This window comes from Cryptotermes secundus, unplaced genomic scaffold (genome assembly GCF_002891405.2).
Source record: "Cryptotermes secundus unplaced genomic scaffold, Csec_1.0 scaffold614, whole genome shotgun sequence".
In the NCBI taxonomy this organism is placed as follows: Eukaryota; Metazoa; Arthropoda; class Insecta; order Blattodea; family Kalotermitidae; genus Cryptotermes; species Cryptotermes secundus.
Window position 1 is genome coordinate 132722 of NW_019728501.1, and position 19422 is coordinate 152143.

The window sequence follows — 19422 nt, forward strand, 5'->3', positions numbered from 1 at the left end:
CATAGTTGATTGGGGCACTATGCTAGAAGCCGGAAGGTCGCGGGATCGAATCCCAATGAGGTGGATTTTTTTTTCAATTTACCTAATCCTTCCAGCAGCATTATGGCCCTGGGGTCGACTCTGCCTCTAACAGAAATGAGTACCAGGAATATTCCTGGGGGTAAAGGGCGGCCGGCGCTTAAGGCTGAGAACCTCACCGCCATCTATGAGCCGAAAATCTAGAAAATGTGGGAACCTCAACATCTCACAACCCTATGGGTCTCCACGGCCTGTTACAGGGATAACTTTACTTTACTTTTTATGAACCTTAACTATCTACCTGCCTAACTTGCCACTAACCAATCTACATAGCTAATGGCTAATGTAATCGTAAGCGAATTGAAGAAATTACATAATGAGGTTTTAGTGTCTGTGTTATTCACAGAGTATTATTAGGCGGATGAGATGAGGGTAACTGAGATGGGCCTGAAATTTTGTTCTAGTAGTGAAACAAGAAAAGCATACAAAATATTTATTAGAAAATCACACGGAGAGAGACAATTTTGCACGTCTCGGAGGATAATATTAGAACACGTTTTGAAAAACGGATTGTGAGTACGCTAAATTTAATGAACTGGACCAGAATTAGGGTCCACTGGCTGGCTTTTATAATGATGGCAATGCATCACAACAGGGTTTCCTGAACAGACGAATAACCGTCGACAGTTCAAAGACAACTACAGACCTACCTTGGAGGTCAGTTTCATCGAATATCCCACATAACGTAAGGAATAACCTTAAAAGGGATACTATGAATTCTCAATATAAAAAAAAAATTCAATATTAATTTTTCGGCTACAAGTGCGCAGACAAGCAAAATGTTATTTTCCCTCTTTGTACTGCCAAACATTAAGGCTACAATGTAGTAGCCATGGTAACCAAAGCGAAGATCACTAGGGGTTGGTTCAACATATCATTATGTAGGGCGCAAACTCAGGGGATGGTCCAATGACAGAATGGATATGACGACAGGTTGGTATATCACAAGGGTTGGAGGCGTGGCTAGAGCACGATTAGGTATTTTAAAACACAACATACTCTGTACTTTCGAGTAGTCAAAACGTCGAATTACATTGTTCGTATCTTAGCTAGGCTTATTCATACATCTGAATATTATACGAGACAGCACTCTTGAAAATCTAAACGTATTCTAATTTAAGTAGTGCGCAGAGTTCCGTATTATTCGCAAACCTAAAATTAATTAGAGTGAAAATAGAAATTGAAATTTAATAAACCTTAACAACTGATCTTATATATATATTGTCTGTATTATTAAATTTAAATTCTACATGGGAGTGTAATTTAATGAGACATTTTAAACAAAACATTTAAATTTAAGCTGCTGTAGGAACACACACCAAAAATTCGCAATTCCAGGAAGATTACTGTCATGTCAAGTTTTGTGCATGGGCTAGGGGTTGGTAATGGCGAGCAACCCCTGTGGGAGCTGGCAGCTGCAACCACCAATACACCAGTCACGGTACGTACCATATGCAAGTGCGGTAATTATTAGTGCCACATGTTTTATCTTCTTAACTCGTTTCACTTAGAAGTGTGTACATGCGAATGTGAGATTAATTCGGTTCGCAGAATAAAATGAGATGGAAGGTGTACTCCTGTGGAGCATACGCATTTTTCATATTCGTTCTTTGACATTTTGCATGCGTCATGAAAGTTCAGTTACTCGTGACAAATCTGTTGTTGAAAAGTTCAAGCAGTACAGACATCTCTGCAGTCTGAAAATATTATACCTTGTATTTTATTAAACACCGACTGTAACGAGAGATGTGAACCTCAACATCTCACAACCCTATGGACCTCCACGACCTGTTACAGGGATACCTTTACTTACTTACTTAAGGCCGCGCCATAGCTCAAGCGGTTAGTCGCTGGCTTCCCACTGCGGCGGCCCGGGTTCGATCCCGGGTCTGGTCAAGTGGTATTTGTGGTGGACAAAGTGGCGATGGGGCAGGTTTTCTCCGAGCACTTCGGTTTCCCCTGCCAATCTTCATTCCACCAATTGCTCCACAATCACCCTCACCTATCATCTGGGGCTGGTACAATAGGCCAGAAGTGGCCGCAGTACAAGGGACTTAGTCCCACGCCACTAACAATAAAAAAATACTTACTTAACTTAATGAGAGATGTTATAAGTAGCAGTTACAGGTCTAAACAAGATCTCTCGGAACCTATTAGTCTTTTTCTTGTACGATGAAGTTCGTCTGAGAAAACTGATAAGGTTATAACTGAGCTTCGCGTAAATCAACGGGAATCAAAACAAAACTCGCACTTCGAATTTTAATTCAGACCAATACAAAATTTAATCGATATCCGCTCAGTTGTTTCGGAGTTCAAACATGCGGACTACTGGGCAAGACATTCTCTCATATGAGTTCACTTCGTACAAAGAAGCATAACCGAGGGGTAAAGCGGCTGGAGCGTGAAGTTCGCCACTCGCCTTCATCTAGTTCCAAGGTCAAGAATTGTGGAGCTATACCTCCACTCCACCATATGTCTTCATGGCGTAGTAATTAATTAGTCACAGGGACAACCTTACCTTTTACCTATACGGTTATTATTCTGTTGCTTAGGATAGAAAAATCTTATATTTTACAAAGTTGAATTTTAGACTGATATTGATCCCGACATCTGCTGTTAGAGAAATGATCAGTATTAACCTCCGAAACTGACTGCGAAACCGCACTGAAATACAGTACGAAACTGCAGTAATTACGTAATTATTTTCTTCACTCACTAGAGTACAGGCGTCCCAAACCCACGTGTATTGAGAAGGCCTACGGTAATTATATTCCCGACTGTACTGGCTTGGATTGTGCTTTATTCTGACCGAAGTGTACCTGAACGTTCAACAAATCCCTGTTCACATAAACAGCTGGGAATTTCTTGGATAACTGAGCGACCACTGGCTTCTTATGAAGGACTCTGCTCCAAAGAAATAATTAGTGAAACTGGGGTAGAAATGTAACTACTAAGACCAGGTGAATATTTCTTATTTATAGCGTTCAAAGACACTGGCTTCAGCTAACGTCTTCGTAATTAATAACTGCATAAAATTAAACCAATTATTAAAACCGATGACAGAATTACGAAACACGTTATAACGTTCAGTACTTTGTAATTATTTTCTTGTTTATTTGCCCCCCCCCAAATATTTTCTTATATGAAGCATTTTGACGAAATAGTCGAGAAAGACAAAGTCCAACATTGCTCCTTCCACACGGATGTTCGACTCCGTAGGATCATGTACCATCATTTCGCTGAAAACCTCGGGTCTCACTTAATTTCAATTTCACGACGAGAGTAAAATGAACTTGTAACCGGAATTCGTTTCCGTCTATCTGTCCATATTTCCTCTTCGAGCTTTCTATGAAATTTGGCACTGGTGGTGTGATAGTTTGTAGCCTGTGACGTGTCTGTATTTAGATCGGCCTCTGGATTTGGGCTGCGTCAGTTTTTGAGGTCCTCCGATTCAGGTAACATGCCTGTCTTGTACAACAGACATCGGTTGAAGGAACTTATGGACAATAACATTACAGAAGTTGAGGTATAGGTAAAATTATTCCTGTGCTTAATTAATTGAGCACTCCGCCACAAAGACGTATGAGGAATGGGGGTATAGCTCCATCATTTTTAACTTCTGCACTAGATGGAATTTAGTGGTCAGCTTCATGCCTATGCTGCTGTATCCACAAGAAAACAGCCGCTCGTACCCACCGAATATGTTTCCGGCGGCAATCAAACCCCGATTCCTCGGTAGTCCAGCCAATGGCCTAGTTGGTATACATACTGAACTATACCGGCTCCCATACACTAAATGTTGTCGGAATAATTTCATTTTGGATCATGTCGGTCCAACATGAGGCATAATTTGTATTACCTCAAATCTAACTTCATCGATTTTCTGGAAAATGGCTTATACAGAAAAACAAAGCATCCCATAAATATAGATCCCCTTAACATTTCGCCTTCTATTGTAAAATGTCTTATATATAGTGAATACTTAATAACCGGTCTAGAAAACCGAATTAAAGGCCGTGGGGATTCGTTGCGCTGACCACGCAACACCCTCTATACGCTAAAGTGGGCACTAACTTCGTCGACAAGCGGTGGTCGCTCGGTCGGTATAGTTCGCTTGCGGACTAAAACCACGGAGTTTCTTTTGTTGAATACTTAATATTATCATGTGTAGGGTGGTACGCGTGACGAAAATGAAGGTTCTAGTTCGGATGATTGGATTTATTAGCACCTCGATTGTAAGTTCTGTTAATCACACTCAAATACAGCGTTATCGCTGATTCACAAACACTGGACCTCTCCTGGTAGTGCAATTAAAACATAGGAGCTATAACAGTCTCACTGAATCACACACTCAAAGTATTACACGTGAATGAAGCCTTCTAATCACACTTTAAAGTCTTCACAGGCCGACTTCTTATTCCTCTTCTACGACGAACTATCCGTGGCTATCTTCTGCCGAGAACTCAAACTGACTGATTGCATTCACTTCGCACTCTGCACGAGTCTCTCAGTCACGTCTAAGCTAAAACAGATACTCGTTATATAGTCTCCGCACGAACCAAGCACAGAAAACAACTCAAATGGTTCCTACCCAGAGTGTTCATTGACGCGCTGACTGTTGCCTAGCAACGAGCTATAAACATTCGTCCTATTGTTGCGTGTTTACAATTTCGTTGCCTAATAATGGAACCATTTTGCCTATTGTTGGCCAAGAATTTGTCTTCGCGGGAACGTATTTACCTAGCTGTCCCCTAGCAAATGATATTTATAATACATTATAATACAAGGTACAATAATTTGTGGCCATTCAACATAATTAGTTTTTTACCAATACTTGTTTTTTTTGGCACTACAGCCCCAGTGGGCCTAGGCCTACCTCCATGAACTTCTCCGTTCACTTCGGTTTTTCTAGATCTTACACATGCGGTAGGACTCCTTGGGCGAGTGATCAGCTCGTCGCAAGGCCTCTGCCTGTAGACAAACACAGAAAAACGCACACAAACATCCATGCCCTGAGTGGGATTCGAACCCACGATCTCGGCTTCCGAGCGAGCGAAGACAGTGCATGCCTTAGACCGCTCGGCTACCGTGACCGGCACCAATAGACTTATTACCACAATAAATGAAGGCCGAGGCGTAAAACGTACAAAAACCCGTTTGGAAGAAACGTAGTGCCACTTACCATTAGTCAAGCAAAGCGAGTAAGTGGAATGCTGGATGTGCCTGTCATCAGCACAGCTCCCGGAGAACTGGCTGTAATGACATTTATATTAAGGACTTTGATTTAAATAGACCAGTAAATTGGAACTTTCGAAACAGTTCGGACAGTAAGGTCCTGAGCATTTATGCATTTCATTTTATCTGTCTAAATGATCAACAAACGAAAAACGATTTCGACGAAAAAACAACATTTAAAGATATATCACTGAGTTGCAGGCCTATATCAAGGACGCAGTTACATGGCAGCATGCAACGGCACGGCGCGCCACAACCTTCTTTTCTCATATACCGGAACCACAAAAACAAAACGAATTAAAAATAAAGTCTTTCAGTGGAAATAAGGAAATGGCGGAAGTCGACACAGTTCAAGGATATTTTTTTATTTCTTTTATGGAAAAAAAAACTTAACAAATTATCGCTTTGCCTCTTTAGTTATATATGAATAATGGCATGTTTATATCTAAGAGACAAACCATTGTGTAGCAGCGTAAATCTGAAACCAATGACTCCACACAGGCCACTGTATTTTTTTATTCTTTTATAAGTCCTTTACATGGCATTTAATCACGGATCATTTCATTTCTTCTCGGGTGACGTATCTGATCCGAAAATCTTAGCCTGTCCGTCTCTGATGTGATAAACTGAACACGGTCGGATGTACAGAGGGATTGCTATTTCCGACCCCCCAGTGAATCACTTGGGCATGACAAGAATCCAAGTGTTTCCTGCTAAAAAATTCAGTTACACAAGGACTTTCTGACGAAGTGTATTGACAGTGTAATTAACCTGCACAATCGTCTTTAAAGAACTAACTACACGGCACTTAGTCTTCCTGAAAAACTGAGAGTTGCTCAGTTGGTCAAGAAATTTAGTTTTAAAGGACTCGGAAGATTCATCACTCTGTTCGCACGGGACCCTCTCCTCAATCCAGACCAAACCTAAGCTCTATACATTCTGTAAGATTTGAGGTTTTCACAGCGGTGAATATGAAGAAAGGCATCTTCTGGGGTGTGGCGCCGTGTATATATTGTGTTAACCGACGTTTTGGAGGAACGTATCGCATCCATCTTCAGGGTAGAAGAAAAAAAGAAAATCCGCGAGCAAGGAACCAGCGTGTTGAAAGACTGTCTTTCTGGTTCCTCGCTTGCGGACTTTCATTTTTCTTCTACCCTGAAGATGGAGGCGATACGTTCATCCGAAACGTCGGTTAACACAATATTTACACGGCGCCACATCCCAGAAGACGGCTTTCTTCTAATTTATATAATTACTTAGAACGAATATGGAAGGGGATGTGATTTCTTATGCTATTCCGCTTTGAATTTGAGAAAAATATATTTAAAATGACTAAGTTCAAAATCCCCATTAATCCTTAATGTATTATACTTCCATACATTACATTGAATATCTCTTGAGGAATTTGCATTTNCCTTCGTTTATTCATCCAACAACGTTAGGGAAAAGAAGAACTCATTACGAAATTCATTACATAATATTGTATTGTGAGTGACCAGGAAGCCAGTGACATTTAAAAGCTATAATAAGAGAAATTTTAATTGATAACAATAACAATTATGTATTTTATTTTGTTTTAAATTAATTTAAAATTAGAATTAATTTGAACCTAATACGTTAATGTTGCGTTAGAATTACAGCTGGCATTGATACTATAAATGACATATATGGCCTTCGCCCTAAAAATTGTAAAACTTGTAAATAATGGCCGATGTAGGGGAATAACAACAGAAAAGGTAGTGTTAATGTAAAACTTACTTAGCTGATGAAGACCTGAATGGCCAAAACATTTTGTAAAATGAACACACTATAAATGTAATCAATTAACATAGAAATTGTCTCGAAGTATCATACAGTAAATCTTCATTATGTCGTTCTCTCCTTTATTCTGCCATTTGCTTTTTCTTCGATCCAAATATTCTCTTCTATACTTTGTTCTTCACTGACTTAGAAATCCGGGTAATAAGTTCATTTGATTTTTCAAAACAGCCATCAAGATGAAATAACGAGATCTGCCACTAGCAATTACGTATTTTCTGATTTAGTGCAAGTAACTACAATTTCGGTTCTTGTCTTATAATTATTAATCATATCCGAATTCTCCAGTACGAGTCTCCGAGCTATACAGAATCATTAATTTCTTCGTGGACACGTTAAAGCCCGTCCCGAGGTTGCTACAGGTTAATGATGAACATAAAACCCTCGACGTTGTACGTTATGTTGACATTTTCTCAGCTGCATAACGTTACCTGTAATATTGTAGGAGGAAAATCATTCATCAATGGCAAAGGGATTCGACGAATATTAAAAAACAGTTTGAAGGGGTTTTCAACACATTTCTTATAGATAATCTGCAGAATCTGCAATAAATGTATATATTCAATAAGTACAGGCTAGTGAATGAGTTATGCCGAGTGGCGTAACTCATTTACTAGTTTTTTTTTGTTCACTTAGATATCATTTTAATTCTTGTATTGGAGTTTTACGACAGCCTCTGTTGTCTAGCGGTCAGAGTTCCTGGATACAGATCCAGAGGTTCCCGGTTCGATTCCCGGCGCTACCAGATTTTCTGAGAAGTAGTGGGTCTGGAACGGGATCCACTCAGCCTGGCGAGGATAATTGAGGAGCTATTTCAAGGAAATAGCGGCTCCGGTCAAGAAAACCGAGATTAACGGCCGTGGGGATTCGTTGAGTTGGCCACGTGACACCCTCTATCCGCTAAAGTAGGCACTAACTTCGCCGACAAGTGGCGGTCCCTCGGTCGGTATAGTTCGCTCGCGGACTACAGGCCACGTAGTTTGTTTTTGTTTGTATTGGAGTTTTACTCTAGTCTGTCTGGTAGAGTTAGGACGGTGTATCGTTTCAGTCTATGTGTAGTTTTGCCATTGCCTAGTAGGTTCACTGCTAGTGCATTTGTGTAGTTTCTTAATTTTCTTACGTATTTGGTATTCCACTATTTTACTTCGCTGAGCACTGCATTCATTTGTATATCTTCATGGAACCTGTAGTTGTCTATGTACCAAGGTGCGAATTTTGAAGGATAAACGAAAACTGAAGGTGTTAAAAAATGCTGAAACATTTTAACCTTTGATGGATCAACTAAGAGAGGAACAGAGGAAACTAAATAAAGTTGAGCTTCAAAATTTGACTTCTTCAGTTTTCATATCAGGGTGATGATATCAAGGAGACCGGAAGGCAAGGCTTGTAGCACGCACAATAAAAAAAACAACAAGAAATAACTCTTCCGCAACACGTTCAGGCCCGCTCTGGGACAAAGTCTGCCTCATGTTCAGTGGGTACCGGAGCTTCTTGCTTAAGGTTAACGAGGTAAAGCGTGAGGCTGCTTTCCTACATCAGTCTTCTGCCGAGGGCTAGAGCTTTCCATTCACTCCTACAATACACTTTCAAGGCGTGTTGCTTACGTCTAGGAGTAACTTAACTTTCACCTTGGCCAACCTACCAGGATATTTAAAGAAAAGAACAGCGGGTCGGAGTAGAAGACAGATTATTCATGTCTGTGATTCGATGGGAAGAGCCCCACTATAGCACGTGGCTTTCACGCTTCTGACTTGGGCTCTCAGACGAGAAAACACTCCTTTGCCCTATTGTAATGTATACTTTACTCACAATTATTATCAGACTGATATCAAGAAAATAAAATTATAATAAGTAACATAAAGTTCTTTTCTGGCGAATTCTTACCGACAACCGTCATCGGCTTAATGTAAAGCTGCGATTTCTTGATAGGTTACTTCCTCAACAGAGCCACAGTAATTTAGTCCGAGAAAAACTGAAGGGTTTCGTGCCAAAAGCACATAGGCCGTATCTTCATATTCATGAATTCAAGATGGAAGTTGCCAGTTTTGCCTCCAGGACTAGTTCAGAAACCTATTTCTGAGGAAAAGAGCGCATTGAATAGGAATAGCTCAGTTACGTTCTGTGAGAGGATTCGCAGAGGAACAACCAAATAATCCAAACGGAGTCAAGTCTCGACCTTCCATTCTACAGTCCCCTCTCACTTTACTTGCTTACTGAACACTTTATAAGGCGAAATAGCAGAGACAGTGAAGGTTATTCGAATTTATGCAAGAACTTGCCACGAGGTATAGTATCTTTCCTTATATTCATATTTAAAATCTAGAAACAATAAGAAACTGCACTTCGACTGAGAACATACTCAAACGTGTTCTTTATAATTATGCATGTCTCATTGCTCCCGCTGCCTGCTTATTGCCGATAGAAACACAATACTGCATACAGCATACCACTCGTACGAAGGTGATAGCGCTGAAATTATCACACTGCATTGCCAGATATTATGTGTCCTTGTATTATGCTGGGGCAGGCGGTAGCGTAGTTGGTTGCGGCACTGTGCTACAAGCAGGAAGGTCGCGGGATCGAATCCCGATGAGGTGGATTTTTTCAATTTACCTAATCCTTCCAGCCGCACTATGCCCTAGGGTCGACTCAGCTCTAACAGAAATGAGTGCCAGGAATATTCTTAGGGGTAAAGGGCGGCCGGCGCGTAAGGCTGACAACTTTACCGTCATCTATGAGCCAACTGTCTAGAAAATGTGGGAACCTCAACATCTCACAACCCTATGGGCCTCCACGGCCTATTACAGGGATACCTTTACTTTATACTTACTTATTGTATTCTGTTAGATATGTTGTAACCGCTCATTATAATTAAGGCATTATAATGTATCGAAGTTAATAATAACTGATTAATGACATACTTTATATTATAAGAAAGAGGAGATAGTCGCGTTCTTGCTGTTATAGCACAGAATGCACCATCAGCCCATTTCCTAGAAACTGGAGTGTTCAGAGCAGTTGATGTCGCCTTTGGAAATGCGACTCTCAGCAGTTCTTGAGCATAATAAGCAGGACCCGGATTTTGATGACATGTCATCTTCTTTTCCTTGTATCCTATGCGATTCTCTTAAATATATAAATCTCGGATATGAGCTGCTGGTTACAGTAATGTAAATTTTATAGGTAACTTTTGCCATTTTTTGACATTTTTAAGTTTAATGTCATTTTTTCATTTTGGGTGTAATTTTTTTTGTAAATTTTTGGACTTTTAAGGGCATTTCTTGTCATTTTTGGCTATTACAGGGAATTTTTCTTCATATGTTTTCTTAAATGTGAATAACATGGAAGCGAAGTGTTCTTTCTTTTCTCCTTTAGGTCATTTTTTCAATATTTTCAGGTCATCAAAATCCGGGCCCTGCATATTACATTTTTGGGTCATATTTTAGGTCATTTGTCTGGATTTTTTCGGTCATTTTTTAAATATTTTCAGGTCATCAAAGTCCGGGCCCTGATAATTAGACAAAGGCAGGCGTGCTGGAGACACGCGCTACGACTATCATAGATCAGAGCTCTGTCAAAAACGCCGTTTGAAAATTTAAGATCCAAAGTCACCTAACACATATACAATTGTTTGGGAGAAACAAATTTAGGAAACGTCCTTGATTTCAGACTAAGCCAATGAGGGACGTTTGGAGGACTGAACTGCTCCGGAAGCTGGATTTGAGGATACCTCTGCTCCAAGAGTTCAGTTCCGAGACAACACTCTTATTTTAACTTCTGACAAATTCGGACGTAAAACTTGCGCTCCGCATAAATTCTAAATTAACTTATTAGTCCCTCTTGTACATTAAATTACTAAGCAATCATTGTGAGGCTTTCGACCCAATTTGCAACTTAGAAACTGCAATAAAGCGTTTAATATTATTAAAAATGATCGGCAGTGATTTGAAATCAGCGTGACAATAATTGTAATTCATGTTCTTTGATAAATCATTCATCAAGTGCCAACCATTGTTGTTATTGCTTGCAAGAGTGTGCTGCTGTGTTCTTCGTGCCTGCAGGAGAAAAGCCTATTAAGATCCCGGGATAAGATCTCAGGCCTACCGAATCCTGAGCAGAGCCAGTTACCTCCAACCAACCTTTACCCAGGAGGCACAATCTCTAACTGTAAGCCGCTCTACTTTGTGCTTACTGGCCACCCAATACCAGACTTCTTACCTCCCTAACATACCACCTCACAGCAAAAAAGAGGAGGGGTAAGGGTAAAGACAAACGGAGAGGACTTCGGCGTCTATGGGAGAAATAGTAGTCAGTAGCCCAGGGAAAATCTGCAGCTGGAGCGCAACGCGGAGCCCTCCATTCTCCCAGAAGCCCCCTCAAAGGAAACATTACACTTTGCGCCCAGTGGGTAGCGTCATGAGTTGAGATCCGCCAAAATATGTATATCTACAGAACATCGAAAATGTTTAAACTAAAACTAGTGGGATCTAGATTTGATTTAGCATTGTATGCCGCCCAACAATTCTCAGTAAAATGAAAAGTCTTTTTCTTTTAGAAATTTGATTAATTTATGTGTGGGCTTCGTAGTAGGAATCGTATCTGATAGATACCCACTACAAATAAATTAATCTGACTCTTGGCGTAGACTCCCAAGGAAAAAAAAGTATCGAAGTTCGTCTAATGATTTCGGATATGAAACACAGGATAAGGGCGGACACGTTCGACATGCCCAATTATGCATTCGTGTAAAAAACATATAGAAACGTACAGAAACATCCGTACCGAACCTGGGTATTAGTTTATGTGATCGTACACAGCCACAGTATTTTCCTCAATAATTACAAAAGAAAACTTAATTTTCAAAATCAGAAAATTAACTTCGGTGCTTTCTAGGCTGGTCTGTGTTTGTTAGCAAAACAAACTTCTAGGGATGAATGACAACTGAAGGCGATCAGATACAAAATGCTGAGAATATTTTAACCCAAGACGTATCAATTAACAGAGGAATAGAGGAAATTAAATAAAATGTAACTTTATAATTTGGTCGATCCATGTTTCACTCACGGTGGGGGCCGGCGACTAAATTGGCTCCGTCCGTCACACTGTACACACGACACAATTCGAGAACCGCTGAAAAATATTTTCATTAAATCTCATAGAGAGGAGCTTTACTAAAATTTTCCAATATAATAAAATTTTGCTTAATTCGAACAGATATGACAGACACTTTACATGAAGATCTGCACACATTTCTGCGCATGTCTCCAGCATAATTGCTTAAATGTTTATCAGAGCGGAAAACGTTTCGAGCAAAGGTCGTAGACCGCAGTTGGGAATTTAGATAGAAAATATAAACATAGGAACAACTATATTCTACCAGACAGTCAAGCTGAAATTAAAGCACTTTGTACCCACCAAATCACTTCAAAATTGATCTAGGACTTCCACCAATCCCTCATGCAACTGGCCAAACATAACAGAGTTCGACTGACATGGGTGCCAGGCCATGAGAGTATTGCAGGGAGTGAAACCGCAGATCAGCTGGCAAGAACAGGATCTGAACAGCCGTTCATAGGACCTGAACCAACTTACTGCATCTCAACTGGAGTTGCCAAGAAAGCGATCAGGGACTGGACAGATAGAAATCACAAAAAACACTGGGAATCCACAATTGGACTCAAACAGGCAAAAGGATTTATATCAGGACCCTCTGCCAGAAGAACGAATGACCTGTTGAAATTAAACAGATATCAATTAAGATGGGTGGTAGGATTACTTACTGGACACTGCCACCTAAAAGGACACCTTTTCAAACTGGGACTGACAAATGACCCAACCTGTGGGAGGTGCGTACAAGAAGATGAATCAGCCACACATACCCTGTGTGATTGTGAGGCCATAGCTTACTTAAGATTTCGTCACCTCGGTCAGTTCTTCATGGAACCAAGTGACTTTTATGACGCCCCCATAAATAAAGTCCTACATTTCATTCGACGTGTAGGATGCATAAAGGGTTAATCCAAAGGGGAAGCACAAGAGATCATTGGAAGTCGCAGTGCGAGGGCCGGATTTTATGGCCCACATCTTAGACATATACACACATACAAGGTCGTAGACAGTAATAAAGCATACACATGCCCAAAATTTTTCTTTCCGTAATTCTTAAATAAGAATTATTACACTACGCATACATTTCTTGTCTACTCGGTCATCAGCAATAGTCTTCCAAACACTTGAATATTATCGAAGAGTCAGCAAACGTTTTTCGAACACACGTGAATATTACCGAAGGCTCTTATTATTGAATTACGCTTCATCACACCTGAATTTATAGGTCTACACGTATATACATACATCATCATCATCATCAGTAATCTGTCAGACGACAGGTCCACAGTCTCTTCCAAACTTGATTAAACTTATATGAACAAATATAAATACTTAAACTTGTCGCCATAAATATCTGAGCATTGACACTTACATGTCATTTACACTTCCTTCTGCCGGACTCGCCTATTGAACTCACATTGTACATTCTTCATTCGCGTTTCAGGTTCACACCCCTATTTACGAGGTAACGAGTATAATGATGGAGTGAAGAATTATGTTCTCCATGCAGGCAGACTTCGGCAACAATACACAGTAAAACATATTTTGGGGGAAGGGGGACCACATCGTTTGTATCCCTCCCTTGAGACACTATGCTACAAACAGGAAGGTCGCGATTTCGAATCCCGACTAGGTAACTGGATGTTTCTATTTACCTAATCCTTCCAGCCGCATTGTGGCCCTGGGGTCGACTCAGCCTCTAAAAGAAATGAGTACCAGGAATTTTCCTGGGGGATACAGAGCGGCCGGCGCGTAAGGCTGACAACCTTACTGCCATCTGTGAGCAGACTGTCTAGAAAACGTGGAAGCCTCGACGTCTCACAACCCTATGAGCCTCCACGGCCTCTTACAGGGATAGCTTTACCTTTCTTTTTTTTTTGCTGCGTTATGACACCGTTGGACTACTCCCTGCTACTTTACCTAACAATGTGTACGGGGGAAACACTGCTTCCCACCATTTTCGTGCCCACCCTGAAGACGAAAACGTTCGTACCCATCTACCAGACTATATGGTGTCTGAAGATTATCATATGGATAGAAAACAAGTTATACCAAAAGTCCAGACATATTAGTAAACAGGAGCACTTGCCATCTTATGAGTTGTCTGTACGTGTGAAGAACATAACAGGTTCTAGAGCGGATGCATGGATGTATGGGTGTGCTCTTACAATTACACACGTGAACTAACGTCTTCAACACTTCAGCTATCGGATGCTCTGTGATTCAAGTCTGTATGATGCCAAGTCCAATTCCGCAGTAGTCTCCCGTTCTCCGTTCTCTGCTTGAGTCTGAGTCTGAGTCTTATATTACGACCGGCGGTCAGTCGGCCAGTCTGTCTTGGAATAAAGCACCCATCTGGGGTTTATGGCCATATTTTTAATACTGTCACACAGTTACGGGTTTGTTGATGTGGGGTGGGTCTCTCTAACGAGAGGGCGGGTCTGTCGTTTACAATTGCTGCTGGTTCTCACCAGCGCAGTGATTCTCGGGTCCGAGTCCCGTGGGACTCGCGACCAAATTTTACTGTATAAGATTCAAGACTTCCCGTTCTCTGCTTGCCAGATTGCTCTCCGCTTTATACCTCTCGGCGGCTGTGATAGAAAACACTTCCTTGAGGGTTCCCTATTTCGTATCTGCAGTAACTGTCTGCGTAAGCACGCGTTGCCATGGAAACACCTCCAGTTCCACAGTAACCAAGTGCACGGAAGTGCATGTATAATAACCCCATGGTAACCCGTTGTCACGGGAACATGCTCTGTTAATACTCGCTGCCTAGGAAATCAACTTCCGATCTGACTTAACTATTCCTGGCTTTCAGGCGTTACGTCACAATATTTTAACGGTTCTTCCGTCAAGTACGATGCAGGTACTTTAACGACTCTTTCATACTATGTTCTTCTGGGCTAAACTCCGTGTACCTGGTAGGTGGGCATCACTGTTTCGTAGAAGGATACTTCCTCCATCTTCAGAGTATTATTTCCCCATTTGTGCTACGGCTTCCATCTACCTCGCCCTTATTTACTTAACCAATGATTGAAAATCACCCGAACAATATTCGGCTACTAGTACAAACTGTAAAGGTCTACACTATGAAAACTTCTCTGAAGACTGAGGCAGTATGTTAGTCCGAAACATTGATACACTCTGTCAGAATACATGGCGTCACAACACAGAAGGCTACAAAATAAATTTTCACTGCCGTAAAAATCTTATCTGTTTATGACTCTTGTGTTCCCAGCCCTTAGGAACAACAGATATTGGAGTGCCTGGTTATGGGGACTTAACCCCTTACTCCTCTCTGTGGGATCAACATCACGGGCCCGGAACAGCCCTGAGTTATCACGGATCACATCCCGAACTGCTTGGTTTCGCTAGCGAGCTGTGGTCTGCAGCTCCTCATAACAACAACAGTCACACCAGAGCACAGTGTATGATACAACAAAGGTATATGCAAGTGCTTCTCCACAATTACTCTAATTTTCTCTGTAACTTTCGGATGATGAGAGTCCGGAGGTTAATCATGGCTAACAGCCATCCAAATGGAATTAATATTAGTTATAAAAGAACTGCAGAAAAATTATCTGCGGTTTCAGCCCGTGAATAACATATGATTTCCATTACAATCTGTACCAATAATCTACTGCTGTAAAGGAGATTAAATAAAGCAGGGTGAAATAAATATTCCTGTCTCCCGGGTTGTGACGCCGTGGAGTAGATATCTTGATGGTACTCCTTTACTCTCAAGATGAAACAAGCGCGTTCCCCCAAAAGCATCGGCATCTATCAGAGTGCATGGCGTCATATCTCTAAAGAAAGCAATGTTCATGGTCATGTCGCGGGAACTTTAAAACTCACAAAGAATAAGATGGACTAGCAGCACGCGCAGGAGAAACAACGAGCAAAAAAAAACTCCGTAATGAAAGTACGTTGAAAATGTGCATAAACCATGAGGGCTGGAACACACACACAGCGACATCGGTCGTACGACGTCCGTATGGTTCATGTCGCATCAAGTAGTAGAATGTAAAGTGTAGTCCTAGCTTTCATACGTGACGACATGCGACATCTACGGTACGACAGTCGGAGAGCAAAGAAATGTATTTGGTCGCTCTAGTGTGAAAAGGAGATCGTAGGGCAAAAAAATCGTACATTTTTCCGTACGACCGATGTCGCTGTGTGTGTTCCAGCCTTTAGAGATGCAGTACATGCAGTAAAGCAACGCTCACACATCTGTCAGCGAGAAAATATTCCCGAAAACAACAAGAGTGAACAACTTTTCTGCAGTATGTGGTCATCACTAGTGGGTGGACCATAATGTGTCTGCAAAGAATGCTGCTCATCACTAGAAGCATGAGGTCAATTGACATGTGGGAATTGTAGAAATGTTCGTATATGTGCCTCGTTAATGCTTCATTGTTCATGAAATGGTAAACACGATTTTCAGTGCGCTTTGCTGCGACGAAATTTAGGTGATATTTTTGCATTTTGCTGTTGTGGTGCTGCATCTTACTAACAACGACGGTGGAGACTGCTTCTTGGTAACATTTTAAATCACTTTCATGAAATTTAAACAAATTATCACATGTCACGACGGCAGATCGTAACAATTCCCTACATGTGTGTATGCTTTCTCTCACTCAGATCAAAACGGAAACTTCACTCTGTAAATACTATATCATTCACTGTTACTTCATAACACGGGCCTATAGTCAGTCATCTGTATATGTTTATGCTCACGGTGAACTTGTATTTCAATAGTTTGTTCATTTTTTACACCGTATGTTCCTTACAGTATGTATGTGAAACATGGTTCATGACTGAAAAGGATAACATTATTTTAAGTACCGTATTTGCGCATGTATAGGCCGCGTGCGTGTATAGGCCACAGCACAATTTTGAGACAGAAATTATAGAAAAAAATAATTTTCTTGGAATATTATTTCAGGAGTAGAAATTATTCCGAAATTTGTATTACTAATTATGAATATAATTTTATTTAATGAAGTGTGATTTCGAATATTTCGAATATAAGCCGCACCCCAGGTTTCCTCTTGAATTTTTGGCAAAAAATGTGCGGCCTATACATGCGTAAATACGGTATGTAGGAGAGGAAATTTTTGATAAAGGGGTAAGGACTAGTAACTGAGCAATGAGTCTGGAGAATCAGATGTGACCAGGAACTAGGGAATTACATGAAACTCCTGATTTCTTAGCTGATACTAAAGGCAGATGATGGAGTGTTTGCGGTATGTGATCAGAATGGATAAAACAAGGACTAAGAAAATATGCCGAAGAAAATGAAAGTAGGAAGGCGCAAGCTGAGATGGCTGCAAGACGGAGAGAATAACTTGCGGGAGATCAAAATGAGGGGATGGAGGCAAAAGGCAAACAGCAAGGACTGGGTACCTATCGTGAAAAGGAGCAAATTTTTAAGGGAGAGCAGAGATAAGCAGTAAGTATGTTCTTTGTGGAAATGAAGCTACTGGTGATTCCGTTCTCGGAGTTTCTTCTTTCGGAAGTACATTGTCTCCCTCCACGTTCTCTTATTAGTAGCATAGGAGAAAGTTTGGTTTTACCTCCTCAAAACCAGGAGCATCTCTCCATACCGAAAGAGGGTTGCAACATGCCGACACAAAAATTGTGACGTCCTCGGGGGATGTCACGCCGACCGTCTGTAAATACGAATTCACTGCTCTTTCATACTGTATTGGAACTGTGTGTCGGATGGCACAGCTATCCCATATTTGGCAGTCCCTTAAAGAATGATAAAATGTTACAAGTTCTTCAAATAGAACTTCACATTTTTATTTTATTTGACGTAACAATACTATTTTTGACCAACGGAGATTAAATGGAGACCAGGGGATATTAAGAAATGAGACTTTGTATTTATGGGTTCACATACAGTAAAACTGTTAGGGTACTAAAATCACGGAGAGATGGCTGTATATGCAGCTTGGATACGGGAAACAAAAAATACACACTGCAGTTTGGTGATGAAATTTCTTTAAAATCTGAGAGACTGAGTTACTAAATTGTACTTAAGGAGAATACGTCATCAAAACGCGAAATGGAATGAAGTGATTCAGGACTGTTTTAGCGCGAAAGATGCTGGAATTTTTTACCCTCCCCCCTCGCAAATTAAGTGTCCCGTATATTGAAATTAAAAATATGACACTCCTTGTGTTAATCCATTACTGAAGTAACCGACACCGAACATATTATTTTTCAGGTTTGGTCCAAGAACAGGAGGGACGGCGCAGAATGGAAGCTGTAGCCATAAGAAACCAAGACGCCGTGTTGCAACAATGGCCCAGCGCAGGGCAGCCAATATTCGGGAACGTCGCCGTATGTTCAATCTCAACGAAGCGTTTGATAAATTACGTCGCAAAGTTCCGACTTTCGCCTATGAGAAACGTTTATCTCGTATTGAGACTTTGAGACTGGCCATTACATATATATCCTTTATGAGCGAATTACTGACAGGGGGTGGGAAAACAGGAGTTGTAGATGGAGTGCGTGGACCATCTCCTCTTTTTCCCATCGCAGCCCAGAGAGATTACATCCCTTATTCATTAGTACAAAATTAAAGTGTATAGTCATGTTAATTTGTTGTTATACTAGGCGATGTATGTATGTATGCGTGTATGTCTATTATTTAAGCTTCCAGCCAGCATGTGTAATTGAATGGTACGGTGCAAAATGGCGCCGTACCATTGTCATAAACTTATGCCAAACAAAAATCTAACGATTTATTCAAAGTTATGATAGATCCGGGTTTTAAAATTATGCAAATAACCAAACTGGCGTTACATTTATACCAAATTGTTCGGTGTTGTCTTATAAACATGCAGCTATTCGTACTTCGCACACAGCTATCCAACTGAGGTTGGGTACTCCTATTAAAAAGTAGTGTTCAGGCTAATTCGTCGGTGTCGATTTAATACTATGAGAAGGTATATGAATTTGTTCATGTGTGTATGTCACTTTCTAGAAATGAACCGTTTAGTATATCTTACATAATAAAAAGTAGTCCAACTACCTATGTTAGTTTGAAGCTTAAAATTAGACCACTGTAGGTCGTGGTGGAAGGGCCGAGGAGGCCTACCCCTCATACATCCAATATATTTATGTAATTTATATGAATATGTGATATTGAATATTGCTGGCTTGAACGTGTCC

General features: G+C 40.7%; 2 protein-coding genes across 2 annotated transcripts in view; one reads left to right on the forward strand and one right to left on the reverse strand.

Moving 5' to 3' along the window:
* Positions 1-19422, reverse strand: part of LOC111865223 (cytochrome b561) — a 57113-nt gene that overhangs the window by 28909 nt on the left and 8782 nt on the right. The window lies entirely within an intron of this gene.
* LOC117282372 (protein Fer3-like) lies at positions 1398-18830 on the forward strand. Its single transcript, XM_033751731.1, has 3 exons — positions 1398-1519; positions 15479-15684; positions 18473-18830. Exons 1-3 carry the CDS (start codon positions 1430-1432, stop codon positions 18828-18830), a joined length of 654 nt encoding a protein of 217 aa, XP_033607622.1. The 5' UTR covers positions 1398-1429.

Bases quoted from the DNA above. Each gene is read 5' to 3' on its own strand.
- LOC117282372 (XM_033751731.1), top strand. From the start codon at position 1,430: ATGTCAAGTTTTGTGCATGGGCTAGGGGTTGGTAATGGCGAGCAACCC. The intron at 1,520-15,478 runs GTACGTACCATA...TTGTGTTCCCAG, and splicing joins CCACCAATACACCAGTCACG to CCCTTAGGAACAACAGATAT. The intron at 15,685-18,472 runs GTATATGCAAGT...ATTATTTTTCAG, and splicing joins CAGTGTATGATACAACAAAG to GTTTGGTCCAAGAACAGGAG.